At 40.2% G+C, this 16,764-nt stretch overlaps 2 protein-coding genes across 2 annotated transcripts in view; both read left to right on the top strand.

The window, feature by feature from the left end:
• havcr2 (hepatitis A virus cellular receptor 2) overlaps positions 1–369 on the top strand; it is a 5,664-nt gene extending 5,295 nt beyond the window's left edge. The window contains exon 7 of the mRNA XM_071904141.2: positions 79–369. Coding sequence (XP_071760242.2) covers positions 79–155 — 77 coding nt within the window. The 3' untranslated portion in view covers positions 156–369. The remainder of the gene's footprint in view (positions 1–78) is intronic.
• A 5,422-nt stretch (positions 370–5,791) lies between these two features.
• On the top strand, positions 5,792–16,377 carry havcr1 (hepatitis A virus cellular receptor 1). The gene is made up of 7 exons (XM_071904138.2): positions 5,792–5,898; positions 6,914–7,261; positions 9,021–9,095; positions 10,620–10,681; positions 11,838–11,925; positions 13,433–13,469; positions 16,000–16,377. The coding sequence occupies exons 1-7, from the start codon at positions 5,847–5,849 to the stop codon at positions 16,157–16,159; spliced, it is 822 nt and encodes a 273-aa protein (XP_071760239.2). The 5' UTR covers positions 5,792–5,846; the 3' UTR covers positions 16,160–16,377.
• Positions 16,378–16,764: the final 387 nt, after the last annotated feature.

Below are 16,764 nucleotides of genomic sequence, written 5' to 3'. Positions count from 1 at the left end.
AGAGAGAGAGAGAGAGAGAGAGAGAGAGAGAGAGAAAGAGAGAGAGTCAAGTGTTTTCTTTTTTTTCTGTCCCTGCAGGAGTGTGGAGATCTAAGCGAAGAGCAGAAACCTCCAGGAGTCTGACGCTCTCTGACCAGGAGGAGAGCTCTGTGTAGTGTGTGTGTGTGTGTGTGTGTGTGTGTGTGTTTGAGAGAGAGAGAGAGAGAGAGAGAGAGAGAGAGAGAGAAAGATCTCTTGTAGATTATTAACTTCTAAGATCTGATGGTAATGTGAGAAACCTCTTGTTTATGATTTTTTTGTTCACCTTGTAACACTGAACTGTCCTCACACACGCTGCCAGTGTAATATCATCACTTTGGTAATAAATTTTTTTTTAAAAAGTCCACTGTATCAGTTTGTTGCTATCCATAATATATTCACATTACATCATATCAGTAGCTGCAGCCATATTGTTGACATCAGCACCAGGCAGGTGGCAGAAGCCTTAACAAACCTTTGTTGTGCCAAAATTCATGTTCCCTAAAGCCTGTTTCCCTGTCTGTGCTGCTTCTGTCCTCGCTGTGTGTTTTTGTTTTTAATAAATGAGCAGCAGACCTGTGGTTTGAAACAGTAAGATCACAAACAAGCCTGATGTCTGCTCACTATCAGGCAGCTGGCTCGGTTACTTAGGTCACATTCATTCTTTACAATCCTGTGAAATAAAGACTATTAGACTATCTTCATGGATCCTGTGACCCAGAGAAAAAATATGTACGGTAGTCAACGGCGAGAGAGAAATAATTGTTTGATCCCGTTTGAATTGTGCCATGAATTACACATATGATGTTTTGTCAATTTAAAAGATAATTTTGCAAGTCAAGAAAGTTGCAGTTTGTCGTAAAACAGTAAAGTAACGTTTAGTTTTGTGTGAAACCGCTCAGTGAACTACTACTCTCTCGTCTCGCACAATATACGTCACCGACACCAACATGGAAGGAAACATAGGAAACACACAGGCATCGTTAACGTTAGCCCCCACTGTACTAAAACTATCCTAAACCAGTTTAAATCCGTTCTTACTGTCTACCTTCCAGGTTGTGTGTAATCCTCCTGCTATCTGAGAGGGACTGAGCTTCAGGCTCTGGGTAGCTTGTGGAGAGAGGAAGTTATGACGTCACTTACATGACTTTTGGGTGTGTAGTCTTTCTAATTATGTATTTTCACAGTCTATAACTTCAACAGTTTTACGACAAACTGCGACTTTCTTGACTTGCAAAATTATCTTTTAAATATACAAAACATCATATGTGTAATTCATGGCACAATTCAAACGGGATCAAACAATTATTTGTCTCTCGCCGTTGACTACCGTACATATTTTTTTCCGAAATAAGGTCCCATGGTGGTCCACCGGAAGGGGAGGGGCTTAGGCTCTCTATGGCTTTTCTTTGTTGTTGCTGCTCTCCTCTGCTTTTAAAGTCCAATCAAGTTTATTTCTCAAGATTTAATTTTATTGTCACTGTGCAAGTACAATGAAATTCGCAGCTTCCTGAGTTTGATGCATAACAAACTAAACAATAATAAACCAGTAAATTAAATTAAATAAACAATAACACAGTGTGCAAGTGTATTGTCAACTTAAGAGTAGTTAAATTAAAAACCTAAGAGTAGTTAGGTTTAAAACTTAAGAGCAGTTGGGTAAAAACTTAAGTAGTGGACATTCTCCAGCTCTTCATCACAGCTTGTCTCAAAGGACTTTACAGAGAGAGCCAACCTCGATCTAACTGATCAACAATCAATCACAAGACAAAAGGATCAATACAGCCTGCAACAAAATGAAACACAAGGAAACAAAACAAAGCTCGAGACACAGAAACAGCATGTTGGACAGACAGAACGGCCGACCAGCAGCAGCAACCTGAGAGCCTCAGAGAAGAGGAGGAGAAACTCTGAGAAAAATCTTTTTTAAGAGAAAAATGGGAGAAACCTCGGGCGGGCCGAGTCAGACAGAGGATGAGGAAACCTTAACCCTAACCCAGAGGACGGGACGGCACAAGGAAACCCTAACCCTGACCCAGAGGACGGGACAGCACGAGGAAACCCTAACCCTAACCCAGAGGACGGGACGGCACGAGGAAACCCTAACCCTAACCCAGAGGACAGGACGGCACGAGGAAACCCTAACTCTAACCCAGAGGACAGTACGGCACGAGGAAACCCTAACCCTAACCCAGAGGACGGGACGGGACGAGGAAACCCTAACCCTAACCCAGAGGACGGGACGGCACGAGGAAACCCTAACCCAGAGGATGGGACGGCACGAGGAAACCCTAACCCTAACCCAGAGGACAGGATGGCACGAGGAAACCCTAACCCAGAGGACGGGACAGCATGAGGAAACCTTAACCCTAACCCAGAGGACGGGACGGCACGAGGAAACCCTAACCCTAACCCAGAGGACGGGACGGCACGAGGAAACCCTAACCCTAACCCAGAGGACGGGACGGCACGAGGAAACACTAACCCTAACCCAGAGGACGGGACGGCACGAGGAAACCCTAACCCTAACCCAGAGGACAGGACGGCACGAGGAAACCCTAACTCTAACCCAGAGGACGGGACGGCTGCAGCAGGCGGCGGGACAAAATGACAACATGGACAATGACAGTGAGAAAAGAAAGCAAATACTTTTATTGTGTAACTTTGTTTCTGGATCTTCTCTTTGTCTTGATTGTGATGCACTTTGTAAATTTGTTATTATTTTGATACACTTTATTTATTATTACAAATCAGATTTTCTTCCTGAACTGACACAGATGTAATGTTATCGCTGTGAGATTTAGAGATATTTTATCTAAGTGCATCCCTTTTTTTATTTTTATATATCATTGATTTTGTTTATCCCATTTAACCCGGTTGTTGCTTGAATAAAACAAAAACAGTAAGATTAAAACTCTCTCACTGAAGAGACCTGGCCAGGAGAGCAGCAGCGAAACCAAACATGAAAGCTATACAAACAAAACCAGCATCATCCAACACAAATACAAAGCAAAATACGTTCAAAGTACAAAGTCCAAATCACATGGATGCTACTAAGTGACTGAAGTCCTGCTGAGGTTCACATGAGTCAGTGGAGCTGCAGGGGGTCCGGTCTGCAGACAGGAAGTAAGACTCAGGAAGCTCAATCAGACTCATCAGAAATCATTTTAAATCTGTTCTTCATCTGAGAATTCACTGTATGATCACTTGTTCTGAGGTGAGGTGTTTTCATTGGCTGCTTGTTTTGTTTGGTTTTGTTTATCTCACCTGCACATGTTAGTCATTTGCATTTCTGTCTACTGTGTTTTTAATCACTGTATTTTATCAGTTTGGTTTTAATCACTTTGCTCCTCACTGTGCAAATAAACTAAACAAAACAAACAAACAAAAAAACGCATATTTCATTTCAATGTGAAAAAAGAAAATCATGTCTAAATATTCCTATACCCTTTAATTTATCACAGAAAACTGGAGGAAATCCACATAAACCATTGATTTTGACATTGACAAAACTCTCTGTAAATGAACTTGGATTTGATCATACACACAAAGTTTGGTGGTGGGAAGCAGTTTATAGATGTGTTCTCTGTCTCCAGACAGACTCGTGAGTCACGACCATTTCAACTTCCATCTCAGTGTTTTTTTCCATCCTGCAGCAGAAGACTGCAGCCAGACAGAGACGGTTCATGTCCGCCCCCTAGTGGTGAGAACAGGCAGGACATGTGGGGGTTTAGGCTCCGATCCCTTTGCTCCTCGATCTCTTTTCCAAGACTGTTCTATTTCTTCTTTCTTCTGTCTTTCTATTTTCAAATTTTTTTTTTTTCACAGATTGAATAGTGACATGAACTTCAGTCGTCAAATTGAATAGTCAAAATTAACACACACACACACATGCGCGTACACACATACACACACACACACACACACACACACACACAAACAGTCTTCAGCACCTCCTGGTGGCTCAGGAGGGTAAGGCATGTACCATAATGCTCTCTCTCTCTCTCTCTCTCTCCCTCTCTCTCCCCCTCTCCCCCTCTCTTTCTCTTTCTCTCTCTCTTTCTCTCTCTCTCTCCCCCTCCCTCCCTCCCTCTCTCTCCCTCCCTCTCTCTTTCTCTTTTTTCTTTTTTTCTCTTCTCTTTTCTTAGAATAAGTGAAGAATTCTGCTGATGAGGAGAGATCACTGTTGAAAAATATTCACACTGAAATTACTTTTAATTGTGTGTTTTATTATCTTTGTTTTAAAGTCTAGTCTTGTATGTATGTATGTCATTTTCTGCTACTTCATGAGTGATTTTCATGTTCTCTCTTTTTTTTGTTTGGACCCCAGGAAGAGTAGTAATGTAGATCCCAATAAATGAAATCCTTGTGAAGACGGACATGTTTTTTTTTTTTTTGTTTTTTTGTTTGCAGCGCAGCGCTCTGTTCTCTGTGCTCTGTTCTCTCTCTCTCTCTCTCTCTCTCTCTCTCTCTCTCTCTCTCCCCCTCCCTCCCTCCCTCCCCCTCTCCCCCTCTCTCCCTCTCTCTCTCTCTCCCTCCCTCTCTCTCTCTCTCTCTCTCTCTCTTTCTCTCTCTCTCTCCCTCTCTCTCCCCCTCTCTCTTTCTCTCTCTCTCTCTCCCCCTCCCTCGCTCTCTCTCCCTCCCTCCCTCCCTCCCTCTCTCTCTCCCCCTCCCTCGCTCTCTCTCCCTCCCTCCCTCTCTCTCCCCCTCCCTCGCTCTCTCTCCCTCCCTCTCTCTCTCTCTCTCTTTTTTTCTCCCTGCCTCTTTTCTTAGAATAAGTGAAGAGTTCTGCTGATGAGCAGAGATCACTGTTGAAAAATATTTACACTGAAATTACTTTTAATTGTGTGTTGTTTTATTATCTTTGTTTTAAAGTCTAGTCTTGTATGTATGTATGTCATTTTCTGCTACTTCATGAGTGATTTTCATGTTCTCTCTTTTTTTTGTTTGGACCCCAGGAAGAGTAGTAATGTAGATCCCAATAAATGAAGTCCTTGTGAAGACGGACATGTTTTGGGTTTTTTTTGTTTGCAGTGCAGCGCTCTGTTCTCCTCCTTCAGCCTTTAGTGAAGTGAAACCACGGATGGGCAGCTGAGACACCACAGGAAGTAGCAGATACCAGATGCTGCAAACAGGAAGTCATGTGCTGTGTGCGTTCTGCAGACCACATGGGCTCCTGGAAACAACCCATGACCCACCGGCTGTAAGAAATGTCAGGCTCTGCTAACACTTTCTTCTGTGTCCAGACGCTCAGAATGACCTTGAAGACTCTTCACTTCTTTCATTATGTGACTCAAAAGACATTTCCCTAATAAGAAAGGTCAGTGGATTTAAGTGGATTTCAGTGGTCTAAGTGACGAAGCAGCCGTCAACTGAAGGGAATCAACATTGTTTAATTCTAATTACTATTGAAAGTGCAACAACACTGGTTTATGCAGAAAGTTTTTCTGGGAAAACAAATGGATATTTCACCTTTCAATTGCAAAACAGCTGTCAATTGGCTGCGCTTGGCCTTAGTGTTAAGGAAAACTGTTTTTTGTTTTTCTTTTTTTAATTCCATATGAATATTTTCTCAAAACAAGACATGAGTATAAAGTAAAGTAAAACTTCTCAACAAAATACCTTGCCAGCACAGCGCCATCTTAAAACCATCTTGATAAATCCTCTGTAATTTTTTAGAGTGCAGAAAAACCCTCATGACTCATACAGCAGGAGCGTCTGTTGGGCGTGTGGAGTGTGTGTGTGTGTGTTGTGTGTGTTAGAGAGAGTGTGTCTTTAAAGAGTGTGTGTGAGAAAGAGTGTGTGTGTTAGTATGAGAGGATCTCATCATGAAGACTGGGACCAGGTCAGGCTGCCTGCTGCTTCTCTGTCTGTTAACAGGTACTGTGTTCCTAACTCTGAACACTGAATATCCATTAATTCATTCATTCATTCATTCATGCATTCATTGATCCTTTGACTTATTGTTTGTTAAATTTGGACAGACAGGAGGAGATATACTGTAAACAAAGACAATTGTCCACAGGCAACTTTTAGAGGAAATGGAGATGCTCACTGCTGTGTCAAGACTTGACTTGATGCATGACGAGAAGACTTGGGACTTGACTCTGACTTGTACTTTGATGACTTGAAAAGGTTTCTAAAGTCTTGACTTGAGATCTTGTGTTTGTGTAAATGACTCAGATTGAAAGTGATGAGATTTGTTTTCTGAATTTGTATGGAATGATTGAATTTATTGAAGTTGAAACTGATTATAGAAATCAAACTCATGATGCTCTTACCAAGTTTTTATCCTATTAAAACCATATTGCATTGAAAAGTCCTAGATATTTAGTTTTCTTTAAGATATTAAATTGATACTGGACTCTTGATTTGTTCTGACTTGACTTGCTGTTCTACATTTAGACTTGAGACTTGACATTAAAGACATGGACTTGACTTGGTAATCTACATTTAGACTTGGGACTTGACTTGAGACTTGTGCCTCGAGATTTGAGACTGACTTGGGACTCGATCAAAGTTGACTTGGTCACTCCTCTGATAAATAACAAAAGTTAAGGACAAACGGTTGGTTCGGTCGGCCTGTTCTGTCTTTCCAACATGTTTTGTGTCTTGAGCTTTGTTCTCTTTCCTTGTGTTTTATCTTGTTGCAGACTGTATTACATCATTTTGTTTGGTGATTGATTGTTGATTAGTCAGATCCAGGTCAGCTCACTCTCTGTAAAGTCCTTTGAGACAAGCTGTGATGAAGAGCTGGAGAAATAAACCTGACTTGACTTGTTGGTGTACCATATTAACTTTACCTCTCTCTCTCTCTCTCTCTCTCTCTCTCTCTCTCTCTCTCTCTCTCTCTCTCTCTCTCTCTCTCTCTCTCTCTCTCTCTCTCTCTCTCTAGTCAGTGAAAGCAGTAGTTTTAAGGTTGTCGGCCATGCAGGTCAAAAGGTCACTCTGCCATGTAAATACAGCATCAGGCAATACGGGCCGTTGGCGGTTTGCTGGGGGCGAGGAGAAATACCGAGCTCTGGCTGCAACGACCAGATCATCGCCACCGACGGAAGTAAAGTGACGGAAGAGTCCAGAAGGTCGAGCAGGTTCCAGCTGCTGGGCCGGCTGCGGGACGGAGACGTCTCTCTCACCATACTGAACGCCACACAGGGAGACAGCGGGCGGTACGGCTGCAGGGTGGCGGTGTACGGCTGGTTCAATGATTTGAGATTTCACAGAGATTTGACCGTTGAGACAGGTACGAAAACCTTTTAAAAAAAATAATAAAGGGTGGTGAGGGAGCTGTGTGAAGGAGGGGATGGGAAAGGCAGGGCTTTCTACAAACTATGCACACATTATTTTCAGTGAAATATGAAAATAACTGAAATAAAATATGAAATAAAAATGAAAGTAAAGTATGGGATGGCAGGTCAGAGTCAATCTTCTCTGCTCCCTCACTGCAGCAACAAATAATCTCCCTTTAAAGGATAAGTTTGTCGAATGTGTTCCTATGTATAATGAGTCTCTTCATCCCTGTAGTGCTTGGACCCACAGACAATATTGGCTGTTGATTGGCTATTGATTAGGGCAGAGATAGAACAGAAACATATCGAGGGCTTGGAGCCAAAGGGACGTAAGTGCGATTTTGGGTGAATATGAGTATTATATATCAATTGAAAGGTCTCAGTGAGATCTTTTCAGTGCCAAAAGGACTGAACTCATGACCCATAACTTTTAATTAAACAAAAACTGAAAGCCGTAACAGTAAAAGTAGGGTTTTGTTTGCTGCCAAAAGGGCGTAACTGCACTTACGCCCTTTTGACACCATGCAAAACCCCACTTTTGACACTGAACAACTCAAAATGCATGCTGATGTAAGTAATGTTAGCATGGCAGCATGATCACATCATTTTTAGTATCCTATTCATATCCTAATTAATATTCTAGGTCAATATTAGATGAATGTAAATATGTTAATATTCCCATGAAATACATAGGCCTATAGATTCAACATGTTATTTTATAGTGTTATAGATTCAAACTGTTATTTTATAATGTTATAGATTCAAACTGTTATTTTATAATGTTAGGAGTGTGAACTGGTCAAGATGAGCTCTGATAGTAAGACTGCTGGTAGCTGAAGTTCTCCCTCAGTGTTATGAGGAGTTTTACAGCTCTTTGAATGTCCCAGGACACATCAATAAGTGATGTGTCCTGGGACACATACAAAAAATGTATTATACTAGCAAAATAAAAAAAAGTAGTAGTTTAGAATCAAAAGTAGTTTCTTATGTCTATAGGGGTTTATTAAAAAGCTTTATTAAAAGTTTTCAATCAATCAATTTGATATGTTCCATGTAGCTACAATTTTAAAGGCCATGGTGAAAGTTTCTGAGCATTACTTCAAGATAAAGATATTCATTCTGATCGTGTTTTATATTTCAATGTTGACTGAAGTGTAATTGCTAGATTTGTATTAAAATGAATGTTTTATAATTGTTTACTTACATACGCCCATATTTTTAAAAAAGTTAACAAATATAATTCAACTTAAACTGTAGCAGTATTGTTTTTATAGTAATGCTCAATCTGATAAAACAAAAAGTTAAAATATTGTGCTCAGTATGTGGTAACGGCAGCTGATCCAACTTTGATCAAAATTGGTTTTGGCTCTCCTGTAAAATCTACTATAACGCACTTACACCCCTTTGGCCCCAAGCTCTCGATATAGTGAAGAGGTAATATATCACCATGCTAAATAATAATTTGTCATTTGCTTTTTTGGGTTGAGAACGAAATGTACGGGCAGAGTTTGGCTGGAAAGTGAGTTTTGAAAGCCAGAAATTTCAGCAGCCGGCCAAGTAATCGCTGAGTCATCGGTATCAATCAACCCCCACAGATATATTATGGTCATTTTGGGCTATGGGACAGTAAAAATCTTACCTAATTCTCCTTTAAAGCTCTGAAATATAATATTAAAAGCTTTTCTAATCTTCACTACCTGGTATCTGATTCAGCTCCTGAGCCAACCACATCCAGAGCATCAGACCATGTGACCTCTACAGAACAGACGCCGTCCAATCACACACAAGGTACACATCCGAAACGACCTCACCTGTTCACTGTGATAGTAAAATATGAAGTGAGAGTGTTTTATATAGTGTTTGATGGAGGAGCAGGACATGTAATTAATCGTATTGACTATTGGTCAAAGTGGCTGGTGGATTCAAACATTTACATCATTTTACCAGCTACCAGATTAGCCTCTAAGATGGCCGACTTTACCAGCTTTACCAACCAGCTTTTGTCTGGTGGTAAATGTTCCTTTACTGTTGAGGAGCTAAGACCAGAACACTTGAACATGATAAACTGTTGAAAAAAAAAAAAAAAAAAACATGTCATATATAGACAAACTGATAGTGGCTGTGTTGACATGCACAGAGTAACCCAGCTTTCGGTCATATGGTGCATTCCATTGGAAGTCCGATCTAAATCCGTTCCAGTGCATCTTCTCGGGAAAACATGGACGCAGCAGCCTTTACCCATTAACGTTAACGGCAGCTATCTGACAGCTGTAGTTACGTTAGCAGGCGAGTTCATACAGCAAAGACTTCTATCTACTAACGAAGGTCAAGTCACTGAATTACGTTACAAATGGAAACTACAAAGTTGTTACAATTTTCATAACACAAAAACTACATATCAAGTAAAAACAAGTTTTATTAAGTACAGATTGATGCTGTGACGTCAGCTGTGTTTATGTCGGACAACTCAGGCGGAAAGAATCTTTCCCGAATTTACGACTGGGAATTCCGACTTGAACGACCGTTCTGTTGCACTTTTACGTGTCGGAAGTCGTTTTTCTCCGACTTCCGAGTACAATGGAATGCACCGATACTCCAGGTAGCAATATGGTAGCAGTACCATAATGAAAAAATACTTCATTAAAAGTAAAATTTCTGCATTCAAAAGTTTACTTAAGTAAAAGTATAGAAGTATAAGCAGTAAAATGAACTGAAGTATCAAAAGTAAAAGTCGTCATTCTGTCAGAGGGTTAAATTATTGAAGCATTAACCTGTAAGAAGTATTTTAATGTTGTCAGTCTAACTGCTCCATATACTGTTGGGGAGTTTAATCTCTAACAACGCAACATATTTGATGAGCTTTTCGTATGTTTTTGCGTGTAAAACCTTATTCTGCAAAGTAACTCGTAACTCCAGCTGTCAGATAAATGTAGTGGAGGAAAAAGAACAAGATTTCCCTCTGAAATGTAGTGGAGGAAAAGTAGAAAGTCTCACAGAATGGAAATACTCCAGTAAAGTGCCAGAACCTCAAAACTACTCTGATTGGACACCTTAACCAATATCTGATGAGGGGGATTGGCACCACAATCAGCAAAATCTTCTGTGTATCTCCGGTAGTTAGTTCTCTAAACTTCAGTAACTGTGATTTAATTCTCCATGCATGTAAAAATAGCCGCCGTTGAGGCCGCTGAGGCCGACTAACTTCTTGCTTCTGAGCCTGTGTAATGTAAATAATGAAAGTGACACAGTTAAAAATCAGACAGCTGGACCTGCTGTTACTGAAACATCACCTTTCACTTCCCCCTCCTGCAGATCATATGAACTCTACAGAGTATTGGGTCACTTCCCGTCCACATGCCAGCCAGGTTGAGGAGGTAAGAAACACAGAGACGGTTTGGTTTGTTTGGCAAAGGTTTTGCCTTTTCTGTAAGTGAGTTTAGTTCATTTGAGACATTAGTATAATTACCATAAACAATCTGCTGGATCGCTTTACGGCACAAAACGGGAAGAGGTTCTGTTCTTCCAGAGCAAACGGAGCTAAAGCTTTCAGAGTTTCTGGCAGCAGATGGTGGAAGGAGGGAAAGGAAGATGGAGAAATCACTTCCAACCATAGACTGTAAAAACAGATGGAGTAGTGTGAAGTCACACACAGGTTTCTTAAGGGCCGTTTTGAAGCCAGAAGATTGGGTTTACGATCGCCACCATGTTGACATTTTTTGGAACCGGAGCAGCCAGAGCGAAGGGTCGTCCAGAAGTTTCGTTGTGGTCCGTTGACTTCATGGAGTCGGGCGGTTTGGAGTCTTTTTGGAGCCGGACTCTAGCGGACGTTAGAGGAATTGAAGCCTGCCGACACTTTCTTATTGCTTCAAAATTCACCTGTGGTTTTGGCTGCTTGCTTCCAACATTTTGATCCTCTTCAGGGAGGGTGGGCAGGAGAAACACTAATAATACTACTGGTGTGAGATAGAGAAGATCAAAGTAACACAACTTGAATGTTGAACATACTGTATATTCACTGTGTTCTGAATGATTTTGTCTCTGTTTCTTTCATCGCTGCCCACTGTGGATTCAAATGTTTACATATTCTACCAATTACAATTTCAATTTCCCATTTGGCAGACGCTTTTCCAAAGCGACGTACACATGACATTTTAATACAACACAAGCAAGGATCTAGTCAGGAGAGAACGACAGTAACTGCCATAAAGCTAAGTTCTACTCTGACAGGACATAGGTGCCACGAGGCAGTGCATAGAGTTCATAGAGGCAGATAAAGAATTATTATTATTTTTTAAATTATAATTACACAGTCCATCAGGCGAGAAGGTGTTCGCTAAAGAGCTGGATCTTTAGCCTTTTCTTAAAGACTGAGAGGGACTCTGTGGATCGAATGGAGTTTGGTAACTCATTCCACGTACCAGCTCAACCTCCAAGTGAGAAGTTGAAATAAATATACGTTATATATGTGTGTGTGTGTGTGTGTGTGTGTGTGTGTGTGTGTGTGTGTGTGTGTGTGTGTGTTCTTCATAGGAGGAGAGCAGTAACAGTCTTGTGTTCGTGGTGTGTGCTCTGTTTGTGTTGGTGGCTGTGGCCACTGTGGTTGGAGTTATCATCATCGGTAAGTAAATCTCAGCTCGTCCCTGACTCTCTGTCTTCTGGACAGCAGACTGCTTCATAAGTTCCAGTCAGTGTCTTTGTCATCAGTAGCATTGTTTCCATCCAAGCAAATCTTATGCCAGCTTTTGAAATGTAAAAAAATGTGTTTCCATCAGTTGGGATGAAGTCAAGTCAACTTCTTTATTGTCACATACAGAGAAAAACAAGTTGCCCTGGAAAATGAAATTCTTTGTTTGCTGTCCTCTCTGATGCCAAAGAAAAACTAAATAGAAAGTAAGACAATAACAATATTATATCTACACTAGCATAACTAGTACAAATGTAATGTAAAGATAAATAACAAGCACAGATCCTGTACACAGCGCGTGCGTTCAACTGAGACACGGTTAAATTCCACTAACGTTACTTAAGTACCAGGTAATAACGTTACCTACCGTTAAAGTTTGTAGGGCAGCAGAAGACAAGTTACTGTCTGCAAATCCAGTTACTAACACAGGCGAGCTTAGAGCAAATTCTGGAATGTTGAGTTTCACTTTTGTTTTCAAACCGGAAACTGCGCCGTGGGAAAAGTATATACATGACTATAAATATTAAAAAGTAATGCTAAAGAAAAATGCACAATGAGTGCCTGATATGTACATGTTGAACTATCAATAACAGTCAATAGTTTAGCAAGAAGCAAATTAAATGTCATAAAACACAGAAACACTTCCACAAGAAAAATGGGAAGTCTTTCAAGAATTGATTAGTATTGGGTGAGTTGTTATTGTTCTTTAGTTTCAGCTAAAATTGGCCATATTTCATGCTTTCATCCAAAGAGGAAAACAGATATTTTACAGACATTTCAGAAAGTCCAAAGCCACTTTTGATGTGTTTGACTGTTGTGCAATGAAATTGAACCATTTGTCGAACATCATGTCAAGCCGACGTCATTTGACAAATGCGTCTCCATCACTTCATTGACAAGAAATGTTCTGCTTCAAGCCAGCATAAAAACTTTATTGCAATATTGAGGAAATTGTATTGAATTTTTCCACAAAACACACATGTGCCACAGTAAATATATGGAATGTGAGTTTTGTATGTTGTCTCCAAAGTTTTTCTATTGACTGCTGTTTTTTTGGTTTAGCGCTTCTCATACAGAAACATACAGTACTTTGAAAGAATTAGATGGAAACCCAGCTATTAATTACTGAATCAAACAGAGCTGCTGTATCGATTCAGTCAAAGCCTCATGTCTTTAAAAGATGTGATATTGTTGAGAAAGTTTGGAAGCTTTTTATTTGATTAGTCATCCACCAAGGGGGAAATTCTCTTTTTGCATTCAGTTCAATTCTGTTCTACTCTATTCTATTTTGTTTAATTTTGTTTCTGTTCAGTTCAACTTGTTTTGTCTTGTCTACTTCAATTCAGAATCAGTCTCTCCTTAAAAATGTAAAATGTTGTTGACATTTTCACTTCAGTGTTGTAAATAGAGTAATTGTGTATTTTCCCCTGTGTCTCTGCAGCAAGGAGATGGTGGGGACTCAACAAATTGCTCCATATGTAAGCTATGTAATATGACTGAATCAATCATGACACTATCGGGTTACAAAAGCACTTTAACTTCATTTTGTTTTGTACCCCATGAGTAAATGTTTGGGAGCATTTTCAGCATCCCTGGTCTTATTTAATGCAAATTGTTGATTTTGTTTGTTGTCAATATAAAAATAAACATACAGAGGGCATGTTAGAGAGAATCATCAAACTCTAATTTGGACAAATTTGCACATTTAGACAAACTTGAGAAAATAACGTCTTGTGTCTTTTCCATATCCTGCCCTTGGTATTCTTAGGGTTTTCTTATTTATTTGTTAGTTGTAGTTAACAGACTCCATTTTGTTAAACAGTCAACATCACTCCAATCAGTCCCAGTGATGTCATGGTAAATAAAGAGGAGGGTGAACTCTGACCTCAAGGTGATAATCGTCATAAAGCATCACAACCACCAATAGGAACAAAAAACAATTATACTTTGATTAAAAGAAATATTAATTTATGTTTTTCCTCCTTAAAAGGCCCTACACTCTTACAAAGGATGTGTCATTTTTAACACATCTGTCTTCTTTGGGACAACACACACAATAACAACACACGTTGTGTTAAAATGTATTGTCATTAACATATGTTGTGTTTAAAAGGAATACAAGTGCGTGTTGTCCCAGAGAAGACACACAGATGTGTTAAAAGTGACACATTCTTTGTAAGAGTGTATATAACAGACAAGAGTTTGATGATGTACACTAACAATTTTCAGTCCTAAAGATTTATGCCAGGCTAAAAAGATGGGTAAACTCTTCCCGTAAATATAAAAGTGTGTAAACTGAGTTAACGCCCCCTGAGTGGTACGTAAAGTTCTGACAGTCATCAGGATCCTTCCGTGAACACGCAGCAGCATTTTTACCCCCAAACCACAGTTTGTTTCCTGCAGCCCCTCCGTCTCAAACGGCAAATCCTGACTCACCAAAACATAACACCATAACAGTGCCACAGTGAGCCGGCTGGGCGGCAGAAGCGCCGACTGACGCTGAGGGACGGGCCGCCCCACCTCACTGTCGGCATCAGCTCTGTCCCGCTGTGGCAGAATGGAGAATGTTGTGTTAATACCGAAACTCAGCAGTGACTAATACAGCCCTAAACGCAGCAACACCTCCAACCACACGGCTAATGCCGACTTGAATATGGTTGGTGTATAAGTAGGAATTGATTTCTGTGTTTTTACTTAAAGGAGAATATGAGTGTCATTTAGATTTACAGCCCATTTACTTCTGTATATGTCTATTTTACATTTCCCCTCATTATTTTGCAATGTATGTTGTACGTAATTCGATTTTTTTAACATTTAAAATACAGTCTTTACGGTGTCAAACCTCTAATCACTGAGATACACAGGAACACGTCATTTTAATGATCACATCGTGCTTTATGGGAAAATATTATTTTTCTCACGCTTACAGAAAATCATTGCAAAACCCACTGGGAAGTGTTAAAAATATGCAACAGATTTCTATGTAACAGAAACTCTGAGATGGAGAGGAAACCTCAGTTTCCTCTGAGTAATCCTGTCTGTATCTGATCAGTCAGATAGCTGCATGGTATTTGTGGTTTAGGTCAAGATGTTTAGACTTCATATATCTGACTGAAGGGAAGCTGTGTTGCAACAAATGGCGGAAATGTGAAGTCATAAATGTCAGAATATGACCTGGAGCGTCACATAAAGGAGGAACAAGAAATGCTGCATTTCCCAGCCCTGATTCCACATTATTATACAGAAACTAGAACCTCTGTTTCCTGGTAATAAACAAAGGTTTAATGTAGATATTGAGATGAGGGTGAATTGAAACAACACTGATAATTACCACTTAAAAAATGAGTTATTACCCAGGAATATGGTTAATATTACCTTGTAATTACCACCTAAAATATTAAGTAATTACAATGTAATAATGTTGATATTACATAACCATTAAATAAACAATAATGACCTAGTAATAATGGTGGTATTACCCTGTTATTACCGTGCTGTAATGTAAACATGTGTTTCCGACCACACATTGTGATTGGACGAGAGCTTATAACCGCAATATACACAGTAACTCAAATGGTATCATGCCACCGTGCTTTAATTTCATTTATTTATTCCCTTTGAATAATCTGTTACATTGTATTGCTGAGTAAAGGGGAACAATTTTTTTGGTGTCAGAGGAACAAAATTGAAATTGAATTGAAATTTTTTATTGACAATATAAAAAATATATGACATATATATATATATATATATAAATAATATATGCACAGCCTCACCAGGAGGCATCATATCTTTGTACAATATTTGTCAAAAGGATAAAACACAATAAAGCCCAAGAGCTTATTTCCATTGTGGTCCTTTGGGTGTATAATATAAATATATAAAACTATATAATAAAAGTATTGAAATAAAACCCAAATAACCCGAACCCAAATACTGTATCTTTGTTTGATCTCTCTCTCTCTCTCTCTCTCTCTCTCTCTCTCTCTCTCTCTCTCTCTCTCTCAGCCCCCAGTGGTCCAGCAGCACAGTGCGGTTCAGTTCATCGGCGTCCAGTCTGAGGCTGCACAGCAGGGGCTCGGCGGTGGAGAACATCTACCAGATCGAAGAAATCAGCGACTATGAGACGGTCCCTGGTCCAAGCCTCAGCTCCGCCCACACAGCCTGAGCCATGGAGAGACAGACATGACGCTCCGCAGGAAGCTGGGACAGACATGACAGCAACACCTCCATCCAAGAAGAGTTGAGGTGTCGGTGGGTGGGACGTTGCAGTCTGGTCTCTACACCTGCTGTCTCCAAACTCTTCCAATCCTACAGTCTACCACCAAGTCATCGTTTGAATACTGTAAAGTTTCTTTTGTAGCACCCGCCATTTCTTTGTTTCAACTACAGCTGCACATTAAAGGATAAGTTCTTTGATTTTGTTCGTCTACATAATGAGTCTCTTCATCCTTGTAGTTCTTGGACCCACAGACAATATTGGCTCCAGAGTCAGCTGTCAGTTGCCTCTTGCTGCTAACAATGAGTTCAAACTGTTTGTCAAAATACCTCCAAAAAGTCAGTTTGTGAAAACGATGCAGAGAGCGACCGACGTACCTCTGAGACATGCTTTTGATAAAGGGCTTAACTTATTTCTCTCCGCGGCCCGGAAAGCAGCGGCACCACACCGTTTCCACTCAGTCTTCTACTGAACTCTACTGTTTACAATCTAACCCGATCGTCCAGAACTAGATCACTCCGCCAGGAACCGCCTTTCACCCCAGAGCGGTCTGT

The sequence above is a fragment of the Centroberyx gerrardi genome, chromosome 11, assembly GCF_048128805.1.
Source record: "Centroberyx gerrardi isolate f3 chromosome 11, fCenGer3.hap1.cur.20231027, whole genome shotgun sequence".
Classification (NCBI taxonomy): Eukaryota; Metazoa; Chordata; class Actinopteri; order Beryciformes; family Berycidae; genus Centroberyx; species Centroberyx gerrardi.
This window is presented reverse-complemented; position numbering and strand designations above follow the sequence as displayed.

Bases quoted from the DNA above. Each gene is read 5' to 3' on its own strand.
- havcr1 (XM_071904138.2), top strand. From the start codon at position 5,847: ATGAAGACTGGGACCAGGTCAGGCTGCCTGCTGCTTCTCTGTCTGTTA. The intron at 7,262-9,020 runs GTACGAAAACCT...TATCTGATTCAG, and splicing joins AGATTTGACCGTTGAGACAG to CTCCTGAGCCAACCACATCC. The intron at 10,682-11,837 runs GTAAGAAACACA...TGTTCTTCATAG, and splicing joins ATGCCAGCCAGGTTGAGGAG to GAGGAGAGCAGTAACAGTCT.